General features: G+C 46.6%; 1 protein-coding gene and 1 long non-coding RNA gene across 3 annotated transcripts in view; one reads left to right on the forward strand and one right to left on the reverse strand.

Moving 5' to 3' along the window:
- LOC149979877 (uncharacterized) overlaps positions 1-19,718 on the forward strand; it is a 357,657-nt gene that overhangs the window by 285,308 nt on the left and 52,631 nt on the right. The gene's annotated exons all lie outside the window — the stretch shown is intronic.
- Positions 1-19,718, reverse strand: part of LOC110536391 (sushi domain-containing protein 2) — a 42,088-nt gene that overhangs the window by 16,127 nt on the left and 6,243 nt on the right. For both annotated transcript variants that reach the window (XM_090191150.1, XM_036936356.2), the window contains exons 6-13: positions 19,624-19,709; positions 19,157-19,425; positions 18,801-18,944; positions 15,485-15,643; positions 12,860-13,114; positions 9,672-9,830; positions 8,803-8,919; positions 8,018-8,194 (exon numbers count right to left, since the gene is read on the reverse strand). In XM_090191150.1, the coding sequence (XP_090047276.1) occupies positions 8,018-8,194; positions 8,803-8,919; positions 9,672-9,830; positions 12,860-13,114; positions 15,485-15,643; positions 18,801-18,944; positions 19,157-19,425; positions 19,624-19,709 (1,366 nt within the window). The remainder of the gene's footprint in view (positions 1-8,017; positions 8,195-8,802; positions 8,920-9,671; positions 9,831-12,859; positions 13,115-15,484; positions 15,644-18,800; positions 18,945-19,156; positions 19,426-19,623; positions 19,710-19,718) is intronic.

A 19,718-nucleotide genomic window follows, 5' to 3' on the forward strand; every position in this document is an offset into this window, starting at 1 on the left:
ATCTCCTTTGACAGAGAGAACTGTGTGTCACCTCTCCTGTCACATCAAATCACATTGTCCCGTGTCGTAAACAACAGTGAAATGCTTACTTACGAGTCCTTTTCCAACAATGCAAAATACAATAAAAGTTAAAAAGTATAATAATAACTAATAATAATAATAATAATAATAATAATAATAATAATAATAATAATAATAATAACAATAATAACAATAGTTATAAGAAACAAAATTAACACCCAGAATAAATACACAATGAGCAATGATAGCTTGGCTATACACACATGGGCTACCAGAACCAAGTCAATGATAACCCATGTGTATGTAGCCAGGCTACCAGAACCAAGTCAATGATAACCCATGTGTATATAGACAAGCTACCAGATCCAAGTCAATGATAACCCATGTGTATATAGCCAGGCTACCAGAACCAATGATAACCCATGTGTATATAGCCAGGCTACCAGAACCAAGTCAACGATAACTTGGTTATATACACACATGGGCTACCAGAACCAAGTCAATGATAACTTGGTTATATACACATGGGCTACCAGAACCAAGTCAATGATAACTTGGTTATATACACACATGGGCTACCAGAACCAAGTCAATGATAACTTGGTTATACACACGGGGTACAAGAAGTGAGTTGATATGCAGGGGAATGAGGAAATTGAGGTAGATATGTACATAAAGCAACTAGACACATCAGTGTCACCATAGAAGCCAGACCAGGGTCCAAATAGTATTTGAAATCTTTCAAATACCATAAAAAGACTGACCATATGATGGAGTTACGGACCTGGGTAAAGAGGACCCACTGGATGTGGAGGCCTCTGTTCTCCTGTATCACCCTACTTACTACAGCTAACTACTCTGGATGTGGAGACCTCTGTTCTCCTGTATCACCCTGCCCTTTCCTACAGCTAACTACTCTGGATGTGGAGACCTCTGTTCTCCTGTATCACCCTACCCTTTACTACAGCTAACTACTCTGGATGTGGAGACCTCTTCTCCTGTATCACCCTACCCTTTACTACAGCTAACTACTCTGGATGTGGAGACCTCTGTTCTCCTGTATCACCCTACCCTTTACTACAGCTAACTACTCTGGATGTGGAGACCTCTGTTCTCCTGTATCACCCTACTTACTACAGCTAACTACTCTGGATGTGGAGACCTCTGTTCTCCAGTATCACCCTACCCTTTACTACAGCTAACTACTCTGGATGTGGAGACCTCTGTTCTCCTGTATCACCCTGCCCTTTACTACAGCTAACTACTCTGGATGTGGAGACCTCTGTTCTCCTGTATCACCCTACCCTTTACTACAGCTAACTACTCTGGATGTGGAGACCTCTGTTCTCCTGTATCACCCTACTTACTACAGCTAACTACTCTGGATGTGGAGATCTCTGTTCTCCTGTATCACCCTACTTACTACAGCTAACTACTCTGGATGTGGAGACCTCTGTTCTCCTGTATCACCCTACCCTTTACTACAGCTAACTACTCTGGATGTGGAGACCTCTGTTCTCCTGTATCACCCTACCCTTTACTACAGCTAACTACTCTGGATGTGGAGACCTCTGTTCTCCTGTATCACCCTGCCCTTTACTACAGCTAACTACTCTGGATGTGGAGACCTCTGTTCTCCTGTATCACCCTACCCTTTACTACAGCTAACTACTCTGGATGTGGAGACCTCTGTTCTCCTGTATCACCCTGCCCTTTACTACAGCTAACTACTCTGGATGTGGAGACCTCTGTTCTCCTGTATCACCGTACCCTTTACTACAGCTAACTACTCTGGATGTGGAAACCTCTGTTCTCCTGTATCACCCTACCCTTTACTACAGCTAACTACTCTGGATGTGGAGACCTCTGTTCTCCTGTATCACCCTGCCCTTTACTACAGCTAACTACTCTGGATGTGGAGACCTCTGTTCTCCTGTATCACCCTACCCTTTACTACAGCTAACTACTCTGGATGTGGAGACCTCTGTTCTCCTGTATCACCCTACCCTTTACTACAGCTAACTACTCTGGATGTGGAGACCTCTGTTCTCCTGTATCACCCTACCCTTTACTACAGCTAACTACTCTGGATGTGGAGACCTCTGTTCTCCTGTATCACCCTACCCTTTACTACAGCTAACTACTCTGGATGTGGAGACCTCTGTTCTCCTGTATCACCCTACCCTTTACTACAGCTAACTACTCTGGATGTGGAGACCTCTGTTCTCCTGTATCACCCTACCCTTTACTACAGCTAACTACTCTGGATGTGGAGACCTCTGTTCTCCTGTATCACCCTACCCTTTACTACAGCTAACTACTCTGGATGTGGAGACCTCTGTTCTCCTGTATCACCCTACCCTTTACTACCGCTAACTACTCTGGATGTGGAGACCTCTGTTCTCCTGTATCACCCTACCCTTTACAACAGCTAACTACTCTGGATGTGGAGACCTCTGTTCTCCTGTATCACCCTACCCTTTACTACAGCTAAGTACTCTGGATGTGGAGACCTCTGTTCTCCTGTATCACCCTACCCTTTACTACAGCTAACTACTCTGGATGTGGAGACCTCTGTTCTCCTGTATCACCCTACCCTTTACTACAGCTAACTACTCTGGATGTGGAGACCTCTGTTCTCCTGTATCACCCTGCCCTTTACTACCGCTAACTACTCTGGATGTGGAGACCTCTGTTCTCCTGTATCACCCTACCCTTTACTACAGCTAACTACTCTGGATGTGGAGACCTCTGTTCTCCTGTATCACCCTACCCTTTACTACAGCTAACTACTCTGGATGTGGAGACCTCTGTTCTCCTGTATCACCCTACCCTTTACTACAGCTAACTACTCTGGATGTGGAGACCTCTGTTCTCCTGTATCACCCTGCCCTTTACTCCAGCTAACTACTCTGGATGTGGAGACCTCTGTTCTCCTGTATCACCCTACCCTTTACTACAGCTAACTACTCTGGATGTGGAGACCTCTGTTCTCCTGTATCACCCTGCCCTTTACTACAGCTAACTACTCTGGATGTGGAGACCTCTGTTCTCCTGTATCACCCTACCCTTTACTACAGCTAACTACTCTGGATGTGGAGACCTCTGTTCTCCTGTATCACCCTACCCTTTACTACAGCTAACTACTCTGGATGTGGAGACCTCTGTTCTCCTGTATCACCCTACCCTTTACTACAGCTAACTACTCTGGATGTGGAGACCTCTGTTCTCCTGTATCACCCTACCCTTTACTACAGCTAACTACTCTGGATGTGGAGACCTCTGTTCTCCTGTATCACCCTACCCTTTACTACAGCTAACTACTCTGGATGTTTATGCTACTCTACAACTGCCGTAGTGACTCACACAGGGTGAGGACAACACAGACAAAGCATTTCCTGTCTCTACTGTCACTCTTTAGTGTTTATGTCATCTCCCCATGGGCAGATGCTGCGTGTTGACTGAAAGAATCTGCCAGGATTGAATGGGAGGAGTGAGATCCGAGCAGCATTAGTTCCGGTTTTGTGGGTTTTAGTCATTGGTTATTTGGACGTATCAGGATTGGGGAAAGGCGGTGTTTAAACTGCTCTAACACGAGTGCTTTGAGTGCTGAGAGTTTCGTTTTGTGAGGGCGGAGACGTTGTTTTTGCCGGAACTCTCAATGTCTAGCGCGTATGAACCCAGACGTTAATCACACAGCTGACCAAATGACATGAGATTTTCCTCTGGGTTAACAGAGATTAGTGTTTATGGGACATGGATAGGAGTCCTACAGGATGGGACATAAGTAACTTGTTTAGTCCCAAATGGCACCCTATTCCCTAAATAAGTGGGGTAGCACACATTTCAGTAGGTTGTTTGGAGTGTGTGTGTGTGTTAGTGATGCTGTTTGTTCACCCGCACACAATTGCTTATAACCCATCAGAAACCATATGTGATAGTGAAGGTCTGAGGCCCTCAACCCGACCCGCTTCTCTTCTGTTATTACTTTATGAGAGAGAGAAAGAAAGAGAGAGAAAGAGAGAGAGAGAAAGAAAGAGAGAAAGAATGCAAGTGTTTGGACATCTGTATACTTTGACAGCCTTGTGGGAAATGCATTCTTTGACAAACTGCTCAAACACTGTGTTCATATTATAATGTCCCCTCTCTCACCCCCAGGCAGTGTACTGGGAACCAGGCCCTGAAACACTGTGTTCATATTATAATGTCCCCTCTCTCACCCCCAGGCAGTGTACTGGGAACCAGGCCCTGAAACACTGTGTTCATATTATAATGTCCCCTCTCTCACCCCCAGGCAGTGTACTGGGAACCAGGCCCTGAAACACTGTGTTCATATTATAATGTCCCCTCTCTCACCCCCAGGCAGTGTACTGGGAACCAGGCCCTGAAACACTGTGTTCATATTATAATGTCCCCTCTCTCACCCCCAGGCAGTGTACTGGGAACCAGGCCCTGAAACACTGTGTTCATATTATAATGTCCCCTCTCTCACCACCAGGCAGTGTATTGGGAACCAGGCCCTGAAACACTGTGTTAGTGTTATAATGTCCCCTCTCTCACCACCAGGCAGTGTACTGGGAAGCAGTGTGTTACAGTGTCACTGTCAGCAACAAGTACTAATGATACGACTAAGACTAATGACTTATTACCAAGAGTTCTCTCCCATTTCTTGTGTACTGCTAGATCCCAGCGAAGTTTGTCTTGACTTTTTGGTTATGCACTAACTAAGGCCTGGAGTTCTTCCCCTGACTACGTGGCCCGACCAGTAATAACTCAAGGCCCCAGTTACTGCAACTCAGGAAAAACTACTGGCCCTAGTAAAAACATCACCGATGTATGCTGTTACTGTATACTTCAGAGGATGACAACAAGATACCATACACCTGTTGTTGTAGTATGTCTGTAATAATATAATACCCAGAAATGTCATCGTAAGACTAATAGAAATACATTGACTGGGGGAGGAGGTGACGTCAGGTTCTGTTCCTTCTATTCTATCCAGCTGTGATGCGCTGAGCCAAAGTAGTGCACTACATAGGGAATAGGGTGCCATTTCAGACACACACACTACAGCCACATGAACAAGGAAGGGGGTGAAGTCAGGTTGGTTTCTATTTTATCCAGCTGTGACCCAGTCAGGGAGTCAATATGTGTGTTTCCCCATCCAGATCTAATATCTATCCAGCTGTGACCCAGTCAGGGAGTCAATGTGTGTGTTTCCTCGTCCAGATCTGATATGAAATCCGTCAACATCCAGCATGATCAGATGGCTATCAGAAGGAAGTCTCTGTTAGCGGACTAATGAAAAGAGGATGAGAGAAGACTGAGAATGGAGCAGATGGAGGGACTGGGCTGTTGTAGCCTTCAGGGGGTGAGACTGAGACAAGTGGACAACTTGCTTCTCCACCAGACGGGGACTAGGGTTTCTCCAGGAAAACACTGCCATCTGCCGGCAATGATAGAGCTCTACAACGAAAGTCTCAGTGAGTGGAACTGCTCTCAGCCAAGGCTCGCTTTCTGTTACTGGCTGCAACAAGGCATTCTGGAAACACAGGTGGTTCCCATTCACAAACAGACGGGGGGAAGAGGGGGAAGAGGGGAGAGAGAGGGGGGGGGAAGAGGGTCGAGAGAGAGGGGGGGGGGGGAAGAGGGCCGAGAGAGAGGGGGGGGGAAGAGGGTCGAGAGAGGGGGGGGGGGGAAGAGGGTCGAGAGAGAGGGGTGGGAAGAGGGTCGAGAGAGAGGGGTGGGAAGAGGGTCGAGAGAGAGGGGTGGGAAGAGGGTCGAGAGAGAGGGGTGGGAAGAGGGTCGAGAGAGAGGGGTGGGAAGAGGGTCGAGAGAGAGGGGTGGGAAGAGGGTCGAGAGAGAGGGGTGGGAAGAGGGTCGAGAGAGAGGGGTGGGAAGAGGGTCGAGAGAGAGGGGGGGAAGAGGGTCGAGAGAGAGGGGGGGAAGAGGGTCGAGAGAGAGGGGGGGAAGAGGGTCGAGAGAGAGGGGGAAGAGGGTCGAGAGAGAGGGGGGAAGAGGGTCGAGAGAAAGAGGGGGAAGAGGGTCGAGAGAGAGGGGGAAGAGGGTCTAGAGAGAGGGGGAAGAGGGTCGAGAGAGAGGGGGAAGAGGAGCGAGAGAGAGGGTCGAGAGAGGGGTGGGAAGAGGGTCGAGAGAGAGGGGTGGGAAGAGGGTCGAGAGAGAGGGGGAAGAGGGTCGAGAGAGAGGGGGGGAAGAGGGTCGAGAGAGAGGGGGGGAAGAGGGTCGAGAGAGAGGGGGAAGAGGGTCGAGAGAGAGGGGGGGAAGAGGGTCGAGAGAGAGGGGGGGAAGAGGGTCGAGAGAGAGGGGGGGAAGAGGGTCGAGAGAGAGGGGGAAGAGGGTCGAGAGAGGGGGAAGAGGGTCGAGAGAGAGGGGGAAGAGGAGAGAGAGAGAGGGGGAAGAGGAGAGCGAGAGAGGGGGAAGAGGAGAGCGAGAGAGAGGGTCGAGAGAGGGGTGGGAAGAGGGTCGAGAGAGAGAGGGGTGGGAAGAGGTTCGAGAGAGAGGGGTGGGAAGAGGGTCGAGAGAGAGGGGGAAGAGGGTCGAGAGAGAGGGGGGGAAGAGGGTCGAGAGAGAGGGGGGGAAGAGGGTCGAGAGAGAGGGGGAAGAGGGTCGAGAGAGAGGGGGAAGAGGGTCGAGAGAGGGGGAAGAGGGTCGAGAGAGAGGGGGAAGAGGAGAGAGAGAGGGGGAAGAGGAGAGGGGGAAGAGGAGAGAGAGAGAGAGAGAGGGGCGAGAGAGAGGCGAGAGAGGGAGAGGAAGAGGGGAGAGAGAGAGGGAGAGGAAGAGGAGAGAGAGAGAGAGAGGGGGGAAGAGGGGAGCGAGAGAGGGGGAGGGGGGAGAGAGAGAGAGAGGGAGAGAGAGAGAGAGGGAAGAGGGGAGCGAGAGAGGGGAAGAGGGGAGCGAGAGAGGGGAAGAGGGGAGCGAGAGAGGGGGGGAGGGGGGAGAGAGAGACAGGGAGAGAGAGAGAGAGAGAGGGAAGAGGGGAGCGAGAGAGGGGAAGAGGGGAGCGAGAGAGGGGGGGAGGGGGGAGAGAGAGAGGGGGGAGGGGAGAGAGATAGAGGGGAGAGAGAGAGAGGGGGGAGGGGAGAGAGATAGAGGGGAGAGAGAGAAAGAGATAGAGGGGAGAGAGAGAAAGAGAGAGAGGGAGAGAGAGAAAGAGAGAGAGGGAGAGAGAGAGAGGGGGGAGAGAGGGAGAGAGAGGGGGGAGAGAGGGAGAGAGATAGAGGGGGGGAAGAGGGGGGAAAGAGGGAGAGAGATAGAGGGGGGAAGAGGGGGGAGAGAGGGAGAGATAGAGGGGGGGGAGAGGGGGGAAGAGGGAGAGAGATAGAGAGGGGGAAGAGGGGGGAGAGAGGGAGAGAGATAGAGGGGGGAAGAGGGGGGGAGAGGGAGAGAGATAGAGGGGGGGAAGAGGGGGGAGAGAGGGAGAGAGATAGAGGGGGGAGAGGGAGAGAGATAGAGGGGGGAGAGAGGGAGAGAGGCCAAGCCAAAGCCTTTAGTGCTTCATCTCTAAAGGACTAATATCTTTTTTGTTGGTATGTCTGGGCAACTAGCTCAGAGCACAAACCACAGTTGCTGGAATCTCTGCTTCTAATGAGTCACGCTAAATGGGATTTTCAAAGTTGCTCTGTTTCTCATTTGAGGACAATCATCGCACAAAACCAAGTTAGGCCAGACAACTAAGATAGCCCATTGAGAGTTAGGTCAAAGGTCATGTTGCCCTTCTTTAGGCTGGCCGCAGGGCACATTTAGTCCCTGGCAGATGGGTGACAGTTAAAGGTTAAAGGCTAGGCTTGGTAGTTTGAACATGTGTGTGGTTAGAAAGAGTTGGACTTCCATCCTGCTGGCTAGCATGACCACACAGTGATATAACCTATGACTATAGACCTACCAGTACCACATATTAGAAGTGTGCCAATTTTCATGCTTCTAAATGAAAATGAAACATTTTCAAACATGTATCTACTGGACAATAGGGACCTACCAGAGATACAGGAGACGTCCTCTCCAGTCCACTCTCCGCTGGGTAGACAGGTGCGTTCTGGTGATCCATACAGAACAGACCCACTGTTACAGGTGAAGCTCACTGTCGAACCCTCTAGGTAGCGTGTACCTATCTTCTCACCGTACCTCGGAGAGGCCAGCCACCCACAGGACACCACTAAGGAATATAAGGATGTTATCTACTAATAAAACTATTGATTACGTTGATAAATCAATCATCTGTATATGTCAAACCACTCAAAACAGCTTCTTAATATATACGGGATCATTTTCTTCAACAGTGTTTCCCAGCTCCGATCCTCCAGTACCCCCAACATAATAGATTTCTGTTGTGACCTGGGACAAAAACACCTGATTCAACTTGTCAACGGCTTGATGATTAGTTGACAACTCCAGGCCCGGAGTCGGGAAACACTGATCTGGAATATAAAGCCTATGTACAAAGTCATGCCACAGAACCATACTATCCACTGTGGTGACGTACAGGGCTGTGGCAACACTCTAAACATCTTGAGAAGCTACTGGAACTTACTCAGCACTTTGCTTTGGCAAAACTGTGTTGTAACTGGCATTAGTCAACACACATATACAGTAAAGGTCTGCTTACACATAGTATTCAACAAGTAGGTTTAACAATCAAGAACATAAAAGGTCATGTTCACCTCACTGTCGTCTAAGGTCTTGGAGTTAATGAGTAGACTAACTCCATAAACGTCCATTTCACAACTCCTGTCAATGACAGAGAGGTGACTCCTGTATACATACCAGACTCCAGGTCCTGCACGAGTGTCTGGTGACTTCTGAAGGACAGGAGCGTGGCGTTACCCACAGCCAGACTACGGGTGCTCAGGGTGTCGTACTTGCAGAACTGGGCCCCATCACCTATATAAAAGATTGTGTTAAAAATGTGACAATTGCATTTAGTTAAATGTTATCGTACGTTTGACTGTTGTTGAATGTCATATCATAAAAAGTACGGTAACATCCCACATGTCAACACATAGGACTTGGGGCAGCAGTAGTACTTCATAAAGACAACAGGCCTGTATGATATGTTTTAAAGAAAGAGCTCCCGTGGACTGTGTGGTCCAACAGTTAGTACCGGGGTCCCCGTCACCTGGTGACTCCTGTGGCGGGCCGGGAGTAATGCACGCTGAACAGGTCACCAGGTGTACGGTGTTTTCCTCCGACACATTGGTGCGGCTGGCTTCCGGGTTAAGCGGGCATTGTGTCAAGAAGCAGCGCGGCTTGGCTGGGCCGTGTTTCGGAGGACGCACGGCCCTCCACCTTCGCCTCTCCCAAGTCCTTATGGGAGTTGCAGTGGCGAGACAAGACTGGAAATACCCATTAGATACCACGAAATTGAGGAGAAAAAATTAAATAACAACTCTCTGTGGAAAGGTTTTTACATGGAACCCAAAAGGGTTCTTCAAAGGGTTCTCCTATGGGGACAGCCGAAGAACCATTTTAGTTTCTAGATAGCACCTTTTTTTCCCTCAGAGTGCAGTGTCGGTATGGGTTTGAATCCAACCCATTTGTTCTTACCGTTAAAGTCTCCTCTTCACGGTCCTATATCATTAAAATACATAAACACTCCTAAAATATATATTCAGAGAAATAGAGAGCCCCCTCACCGAAACACATCTTCAGCATGTCCCCCACCAGAGGGTCAGCTGGGTCTTCGGACACAGAGAAGGCCGGGACGAAGGCTGGGTCGTGTTTCACGTAGTAGTACGTGTCCAACAGGTACTTACTGTCGTACGTGAACAGAGACGTCTGGTTGGAGGTTTTCCCTGTGGAGAAGACAACACAACATCCCTTGTGTCCATATTCACATAGAGTGCTGATACAGGATCAGTTTTGACTTGAAGGTTATACTGATTAAGACAAGAGGGACGTGGGCCCATATTTATCAAGTGTCTCATTGTAGGAGTTCTGATCTAGGATCAGGTCCCTCCTGTCCATGTAATCCAATTCATTATGATCTAAAAGGCCAAACTGATCCTAGATGAGGACTCCTACTCTAAGACTCTTTGTGAATACTGGCCCAGAACATTTATTTTACCAGGTTACATGATTAAGAACACATTAACAGCAACGACCTGGGGGGGGGATAGTTACAGGGGAGAGAAGAAGAAATGAATGAGCCAATTGGAAGACGATTAAGTGGCCATGACGATACAGTACGTGGGCCAGTTTGGAAATTCACCTCGTGTTTACTTGGTTACAACTACAGAGGAGTTTGTTTTGAACAACATCGTACACAGGTGCAGGGTCACGTACTCTCATTCATTCACTAACATAGTCACGTACTCTCATTCATTCACTAACATAACATAACATAACTACAGTACGTCGGTGACACTATCATTGTTTAAAACTAACTGAAATATTATCAGAATCATGTTGGGTTGTTTTTCTAGCTTTATATTTCCTTACAACCGGTTAAACTGATATGATTGGAACTTTAGCGCAGAATTTGTAAACAAAGAAAATTGCATTCTGTTTTATTGCATTTTCTCCCCGGTCCCTAAACGTCTTCGCGCTGCCAAATAAGCAGACAGAGAAAACTTGACCGATGCGAACTAGATTGAAGGACTAATTCTATCGATGCATGTTATTATTCTGGTGAGCAAGAGTTTATTTAGTCTTCTAGGGCAACATACAGTATAATGACAGAAGAGAAGCTGCATGGTGTCTAATTGTAGACAAGTAGACAAACAAACAGCCTACCAAAATGTTGGAAATTATAAGCAGAAACATATGTAAATAAATAAGTCAATAAATTAAAAAATTGTTCAGCAGTCTCTGACTGTAGCCCACAGCGCATTTTATATATTAGCAGTTTGGGTCGGCTGCGGGCCTCAGATTTTCACTTCATCACATACATTGTCAGGCAGTTGCGGATGGGTGAACAAACAGCTGACCCACGCACCTCTATCGCAGGAGTAAAATGAAAGCCATCAATCCAGCAAGATTTAAGTGACAACAAGTGGATGTGGTACACCTGGAACACAGGAAATAAACGGCTGAAAACAAAGACAGATCCTCCGGTGGGCGGGGCATGAACGTTTCTAATAAAACGGCATCTAAAAAGGCCAAAGACGCACAGTGATCCTATATTATACTGTATATAAGATATCATTATATATTATTAGAACACAGATGTCTCACTGTTATCAGGAACTCTGAAACAAGAGAAGTGCATCTGAGCAGCTGAGAGAGGGAGGAAAAATCTGTTCATTACTCCTTATCTCTGTGGGTTGTGTGGAATGTTATCGTGGTGTGTGACTGTGGCTCAGGCTGGACAGGCCAGGACACCACTGGTCTCCTGCCATTAGGTCTGCTCTCTGGTCTGCTCTCTGGTCTGACACCATGGCTCGGCCAAGATCTCTCTCTCCATTTACGTCTCAAATGGCACCCTATTCCCTACATAGTGCACTACTTTTACCAATAACCCTGTAAGGCTCTAGACAAAAGTAGTGCACTATATAGGGAATAGGGTACCACTTGGGACTCACACCTGTCATCTATTAAAACCCTTTGGACGCCCTTTAACTCTAAACAGGTGGTTGGCTGGCTGGGTTGAGGGAGGGAGGGAGGGGTGAGTGCACAGTACACACACTCTTCTCTTTCTTGGGAATATCTCAGTCAAAGAGAGTGAAAGGTCAAATTAAAAGGTCAAATTAAGGAATTGTGGTTTACAATTCCAGATGTACCATAAGGTTAAGTGCAGTGTTTTTTGTTTTTCTCAGTATGGTACGTATGAAACACACACACAAAGATAAAACTTGTTCTATTCCTTCTCCTAACACTGCATATGTTTCATAGTTTGTTTTTGTTGTTGTGGGGGTGGTTAACATCTGTAAATCTGTTTAGTACATCTAGCCCCTCAGCCCCTGGTGTCACAAGACCAGGTGATTCAAGGACGTACAGCTCCGAAGGTGAAGACAGACAGAAAGAACATTGTTTATTTGTTCCAGATGTAGCATCTGTTTTTCAGTGAATTTACATGTTACCTTCATGTCACCTGTGCAATGAAGGAGGAAGCAAGGAGCCTTCGATTACTGAGAAGCACAAGGATCCAAAATGACGAAACTTTTATAGTGCCGAGCGATTAGTGCTTTTTGAGGTCGGTTCGGTTTCGGTTCGATTACGAAGAAATAAATTATTTATTTATTTTATTTTGATAATTAGATTTTTGAACATTTTAAATGCATTACTTGGGCTGAATTCTGTAACACATAAAACAATTAACAAAAGTCCCATGAATGTAGTGTTAACCCATTACTGCTTATCACTTATTAACTTTCATTTATTCACATTATTTTAATAAAATATTTCAGTTGTTGTCTATATTAAGTTTGTTATTTGATGAATATTATTTCATTTAAAGTAATCATCTCTGCTGCCTATGCTGCCTGCCAAAATCACTACTTTAGTAGTTCTTCACAGTAAATAAGGCATACTTTTATGATTGCTGAATACCAACTATCAATCACATAGATCATGTATTTTCATGTACATACAGAAAGCAGTTGCTTCGCGAGGTATCTCTCGATCGCGTGTCTTCTGTCTCTTCTCTACTCTGTGTCTGCCGGTGGTCATTGTAGTTATTTACCTCATTTTCTGCGCTAACCTATATCAAATATTGGCCTATTCGAAACTACAACTCCCTACTACATTGTACACGTTGGTTTTACTTATTTAAAAAATGAAAAATAACCAACATTTCAGATATTCACTCAACAAAATGTATCAACATTTTGGGATCCTAAGATGCACTTTATGTATCAATGAAGACAGAGGCCCAGGCACTCACAGCTAGCTCCGAAGGTGAAGATTTCCTCAGGACTGGTGTTGTCAGGGGAGACGACATCTCCCAGGCTGGTCAGGAGGTCATCTAAGGGGTCAGAGTTCATCTGTCCTAGTAGGCCCTGGGTGAGGTTGGTGTAGTCTGGGGGGAGCAGCACAGTGAGGGCCATGGCGCCCCCCTCTCGCCCCCGTACCTCCATCCCCACGCCAGAGGAGAACATGACGGTCACGTTCTGGGGTGTTGGGGAGTACAGGAACACACCTGGAGGGAGGAGAAACGCAGATGAGCATCTTCAGAAGGAGAGGCTGAATCCTAACTTGAGATACAAGCACATAACATCACTCAATGTGGGAGATTTGTGTAGAAGTTTAAGGCTATGTCCTCATTCCTCAAGTAAAGATCTGTTTCCAAATGAACTTGATATATTTTTGTTGAGATGTAATCTTGGCACCCACTGGTCAGTAAGACGAGACTAGTTGAGATGTAATCTTGGCACCCACTGGTCAGTAAGACGAGACTAGTTGAGATGTAATCTTGGCACCCACTGGTCAGTAAGACGAGACTAGTTGAGATGTAATCTTGGCACCCACTGGTCAGTAACACGAGACTAGTTGAGATGTAATCTTGGCACCCACTGGTCAGTAACACGAGACTAGTTGAGATGTAATCTTGGCACCCACTGGTCAGTAAGACGAGACTAGTTGAGATGTAATCTTGGCACCCACTGGTCAGTAAGACGAGACTAGTTGAGATGTAATCTTGGCACCCACTGGTCAGTAAGACGAGACTAGTTGAGATGTAATCTTGGCACCCACTGGTCAGTAAGACGAGACTAGTTGAGATGTAATCTTGGCACCCACTGGTCAGTAAGACGAGACTAGTTGAGATGTAATCTTGGCACCCACTGGTCAGTAAGACGAGACTAGTTGAGATGTAATCTTGGCACCCACTGGTCTGTAACACGAGACTAGTTGAGATGTAATCTTGGCACCCACTGGTCAGTAACACGAGACTAGTTGAGATGTAATCTTGGCACCCACTGGTCAGTAAGACGAGACTAGTTGAGATGTAATCTTGGCACCCACTGGTCAGTAAAACGAGACTAGTTGAGATGTAATCTTGGCACCCACTGGTCAGTAAAACGAGACTAGTTGAGATGTAATCTTGGCACCCACTGGTCAGTAACACGAGACTAGTTGAGATGTAATCTTGGCACCCACTGGTCAGTAAGACGAGACTAGTTGAGATGTAATCTTGGCACCCACTGGTCAGTAACACGAGACTAGTTGAGATGTAATCTTGGCACCCACTGGTCAGTAAGACGAGACTAGTTGAGATGTAATCTTGGCACCCACTGGTCAGTAAGACGAGACTAGTTGAGATGTAATCTTGGCACCCACTGGTCAGTAAAACGAGACTAGTTGAGATGTAATCTTGGCACCCACTGGTCAGTAAGACGAGACTAGTTGAGATGTAATCTTGGCACCCACTGGTCAGTAAGACGAGACTAGTTGAGATGTAATCTTGGCACCCACTGGTCAGTAAGACGAGACTAGTTGAGATGTAATCTTGGCACCCACTGGTCAGTAAGACGAGACTAGTTGAGATGTAATCTTGGCACCCACTGGTCAGTAAGACGAGACTAGTTGAGATGTAATCTTGGCACCCACTGGTCTGTAACACGAGACTAGTTGAGATGTAATCTTGGCACCCACTGGTCAGTAACACAAGACTAGTTGAGATGTAATCTTGGCACCCACTGGTCAGTAAGACGAGACTAGTTGAGATGTAATCTTGGCACCCACTGGTCAGTAAAACGAGACTAGTTGAGATGTAATCTTGGCACCCACTGGTCAGTAAGACGAGACTAGTTGAGATGTAATCTTGGCACCCACTGGTCAGTAAGACGAGACTAGTTGAGATGTAATCTTGGCACCCACTGGTCAGTAAGACGAGACTAGTTGAGATGTAATCTTGGCACCCACTGGTCAGTAACACGAGACTAGTTGAGATGTAATCTTGGCACCCACTGGTCAGTAACACGAGACTAGTTGAGATGTAATCTTGGCACCCACTGGTCTGTAACACGAGACTAGTTGAGATGTAATCTTGGCACCCACTGGTCAGTAAGACGAGACTAGTTGAGATGTAATCTTGGCACCCACTGGTCAGTAAAACGAGACTAGTTGAGATGTAATCTTGGCACCCACTGGTCAGTAAGACGAGACTAGTTGAGATGTAATCTTGGCACCCACTGGTCAGTAAGACGAGACTAGTTGAGATGTAATCTTGGCACCCACTGGTCAGTAAGACGAGACTAGTTGAGATGTAATCTTGGCACCCACTGGTCAGTAACACGAGACTAGTTGAGATGTAATCTTGGCACCCACTGGTCAGTAACACGAGACTAGTTGAGATGTAATCTTGGCACCCACTGGTCTGTAACACGAGACTAGTTGAGATGTAATCTTGGCACCCACTGGTCAGTAAGACGAGACTAGTTGAGATGTAATCTTGGCACCCACTGGTCAGTAAGACGAGACTAGTTGAGATGCACTTTAATTCATATCTTAAAGAATATAAGCACAGCACACAAACAAGATTATACTGACGCCTGATATTCTCTCTTACCATGTAGGTCCATCCATGACTGCTCTGTGAAGGAGAGGACCTGCTGGTTCCTCAACACCTCCAGCTGGTTCTGCTGCTCTGCCTGGCGCACCTCTATGACATCAGAGCTCCTCTCCCTCATAGCCACCGCCGATAGCCTGGTAGCCTTGGATAATGTACCTGAGGGATTATACAAATAACATCCTCTCAGGTAAAACCTATATAGGTTAAGATAGCTAAAGGGAGAAGCATGAATAGCAGATTCTCAAAAAAATGATTGGCTATAAGATGGGCTATTCAACTGGCGGCCGACGGGCCAGATCCGGCCCGTATATTAATTTAGACTGGACCTTTGATCAATTCTCAACATTAATAGAAGATCAGCAAGGCCAAAATCCAACGTTCAGTGCCAAAATGACAATAACTACAGTGGTTGTCTATAGTGTAGTTTTATGTGTGGTTTCTAGTGCCTATGTAGCGTTTGACTGCTACAAAAAATATTATGACCCCATTCCTGAAAGCTATGACTCTCAGGAACCGCTGCTTGCCTTCCGTCTCCCTCTCTGATGCTCACAAGGACTCGTTAGAAGGGAGCGCGACAATAAAAAAACACACCTAATGACTGACTGGTATTTGGCAATACCTGATTTGACATATCTTGGTCATATTTACTGAGATACTTAGTTTTCAGATGATTTAAAATGACCTAATTACTTATAAGAAGCTTTTAATAGATCAAAAATGGTGAGCGAGAGTTGCGCCTTTTCAATGATGAGATAATTTTTGGTTGCACTTCAACTCACGTTGGTTTTAGCAACTTAATTTTAGGAAAAGTGTTTAATTGGATGGATGGATAGATGGATAGATGGATAGATAGGATTATTCTTCAGAACAACTGTATATTCTATGTGGGAAATGTTTTTAGGTCTGGCCCAGTAAAATAATTTAGTTGAATAGCCCTGGGTTGAGGTATCAGTGACAACTTGACACTTGTTTGAATGCTTCATTGAATTTACTGTAGGCCTAAAGTGTGGACACACTTTAACATAAGCTACTGTAGAGGATTCAATTTCATACGCATAGCATAACCTCAAATGTACACTGAGTGGACAAAACATCTGGAACACCTGCTCTTTCCATGACAGACTGTCCAGGGGAATCCAGGGGAAAGCTATGATCCCTTATTGATGTCACTTATTAAATCCACTTCAATCAGTGTAGATGAAGGGGAGGAGACGGGTTAAAGAAGGATTGTTAAGCCTTGAGACAATTGAGACATGTATTGTGTATGTGTGCCATTCAGAGGGTGAATGGGCAAGACAACAGATTGAAGTGCCTTTGAACGGGGTATGATAGTAGGTGTGTCAAGAACTGCAACGCTGCTGGGTTTTTCACGCTCAACAACAACAGTTTCCACCCAAAGGACATCCAGCCAACTTGACACAACTGTCGGAAGCATTGGAGTCAACATGGACCAGTATCTTTGTGGAACGCTTTCAACACCTTGTAGAGTCCATGACCCGACAAATTTTAGGCTCTGAGGGCAAAAGGGGAGCAACAATAATAGGAAGGTGTTCTTAATGTTGTTCTTAATGTTGTGTACATTCAGTGTATAATATAATCTTAAATTGAAAGCTCTTGGCAACATCAACCCGTGTCCAGATGTTCTAGTATTAGCTGAACACCACTGACATCTGAAAAGATAAACAACGTGGTCGACTCCAACTTATAGAAAGTTACATCAGGTGCTGGATCCTCGTATATAATCCACAGAACAGAAACGGCAGCACGCCGGTACATAAACTGACATTGACATATTTTTATTGCCTCACAAACGTTTTCGGTATGAGGCCTACCGCTGACATCTGGCCATCTCCACTGATCTGGCTTCAGATCGGTTTCCTAAAGTAATGGGTACGGAGGAGCTCCTAACCACCATAACAGCTGTTCTAGAGTCAGATTGACCCGGAGAGATTGACAGGGAGAGAACAAGAGAAAACTAGAGGAAATAACATGTCTTTTTACAGCTCCAAAATGTTTTCAGTCCCACAAGTATCTCAAGACCAGACCGCTTCGCTCAGTTGTTGTGTAAAAGAGTGCGCATGTGCGTGTGTGCGTGTGAAGCTGAGTTGCGATGATGCGTCTTGGGGAAGAATAGCAATCAAGCGTTCTCAAAAGGGGACAATAAAATGTGTTAAGAAGTTAAAAAGTATTCATTTGATACAATCAAACCATCTTAACTATTACAGATTTTTTTCTCTTTCGAGACAAGCCTGAATCCCTGAGCAGCCAAACAAACAGAAGTTGAGACAGAGACAGCGAGAGAGAGGCAGAGACAGAGAGGCAGAGGCTGAGACAGTGAGAGAGAGGGTTAGAGACAGAGGGGTAGAGAGAGAGAGGCAGAGAGAGGCAAAGACAGACCGGAGGAGACAGAGGGGTAGAGACAGAAAGACAGAGCAGTAGAGGCAGAGAGAGAGAGTGGTAGAGGCAGAGAGCTAGAGACAGAGCTAGAGAGACCGAAAGAGACAGAGAGCTAGAGAGAGAGAGAGCTAGAGAGACAGCCTAGAGAGAAAGAGAGCTAGAGAGACAGCCTAGAGAGAAAGAGAGCTAGAGAGACAGCCTAGAGAGAAAGAGAGCTAGAGAGACAGCCTAGAGAGAAAGAGAGAGAGAGCTAGAGAGACAGCCTAGAGAGAAAGAGAGAGAGAGCTAGAGAGACAGCCTAGAGAGAAAGAGAGCTAGAGAGACAGCCTAGAGAGAAAGAGAGCTAGAGAGACAGCCTAGAGAGAAAGAGAGCTAGAGAGACAGCCTAGAGAGAAAGAGAGCTAGAGAGACAGCCTAGAGAGAAAGAAAGAGAAAGAGAGCTAGAGAGACAGCCTAGAGAGAAAGAGAGAGAGAGACAGCCTAGAGAGAAAGAGAGAGAGAGAGAGCGCAAGAGAGACAGCCTAGAGAGAAAGAGAGAGAGAGAGAGCTAGAGAGACAGCCTAGAGAGAAAGAGAGAGATAGAGCTAGAGAGACAGCCTAGAGAGAAAGAGAGAGAGAGAGAGAGCTAGAGAGACAGCCTAGAGAGAAAGAGAGCTAGAGAGACAGCCTAGAGAGAAAGAGAGCTAGAGAGACAGCCTAGAGAGAAAGAGAGAGAGAGAGAGAGCTAGAGAGACAACCTAGAGAAAGAGAGCTAGAGAGACAGCCTAGAGAGAAAGAGAGACAGAGAGACAGAGAGAGAGAGAGAGAGAGAGCTAGAGAGACAGCCTAGAGAGAGAGAGAGAGCTAGAGAGACAGCCTAGAGAGAGGAAGTACACTACAAACAGACAGGCTCGTTTCCAGTGGAGAGCAAACTCACCGTTCTCTAGTTTCACCTGCTCTGTCCGGCCCTGAACACTGAGCCCTCTGTCTGGCGAGAGAACCAGGTAATACTCTCCTTTCCCATTGAAGGTGTACCTTACATCATCAAACGTTAGAAAATGTGGGTCCCCTAGGACTGCACCTAGGAGGTGGAGCATGAGGGAAAAAATAGGAGAAGAATCATTACAGGGAGAAATAGCAGATTAATACTTGTGTATGTTGAAGAGACAACACAGCATAACAAGAGAAGAGAGGCTTAGGGAGAGACCAGACTGCGATAAGTACTCAGTATACATGGTTCTGTAACAACCAGACAGCATTCTATTCTACTGTAAACACCCATGAGTTCCTCACCAGCTGTAGGTGGTGTGTAGTGTCTACAGCCGCTGGAGGGTCTGTGTGTGAAGTACACCTGGCAGTGGTCAGACCACAGACAGCAGTAGTAGAACGTCAGGACGTCGTACATCCAGTGGGAAAGGCTGGGGATCCGAGGGGGGTCTCTGTAGGGAGGGGAGCCCCAGTCGTGGGCCCGATCTGGGGTGCTGCCTCCAATCGAGTCCCCGGTCAGAACCTGGGCCCCCGTGCTGTCATAGCAACACTGCTGTCCTGCTCTGTACACAGGGCTGGGGGATGGGAGAAATTGGCTGTTATTGATACAGTTGGTGTTTTCTACTGTTTGTTTGGTATACAAATTGTTGACTTAGGAAAGACCTGTACATGTTTTTTTTATGACAAAATATAACTTGATGTCAGTGGGTGTCAAATCATTACTTCTTCTGAATTCTCCCAAACTTAAGAGATGAGGTGGTCGTGTCGCCCACCTTGCCTGTATGGCTCGGACACAGTGCACAGAACCAGGGTGGTAGGTACACACACTCCCCTTCTCCATGTCACAGCCGTAGTCAGTCTGAAACAC

The sequence above is a fragment of the Oncorhynchus mykiss genome, chromosome 11, assembly GCF_057628025.1.
Source record: "Oncorhynchus mykiss isolate SJ-2025 chromosome 11, ASM5762802v1, whole genome shotgun sequence".
Lineage (NCBI taxonomy): Eukaryota > Metazoa > Chordata > Actinopteri > Salmoniformes > Salmonidae > Oncorhynchus > Oncorhynchus mykiss.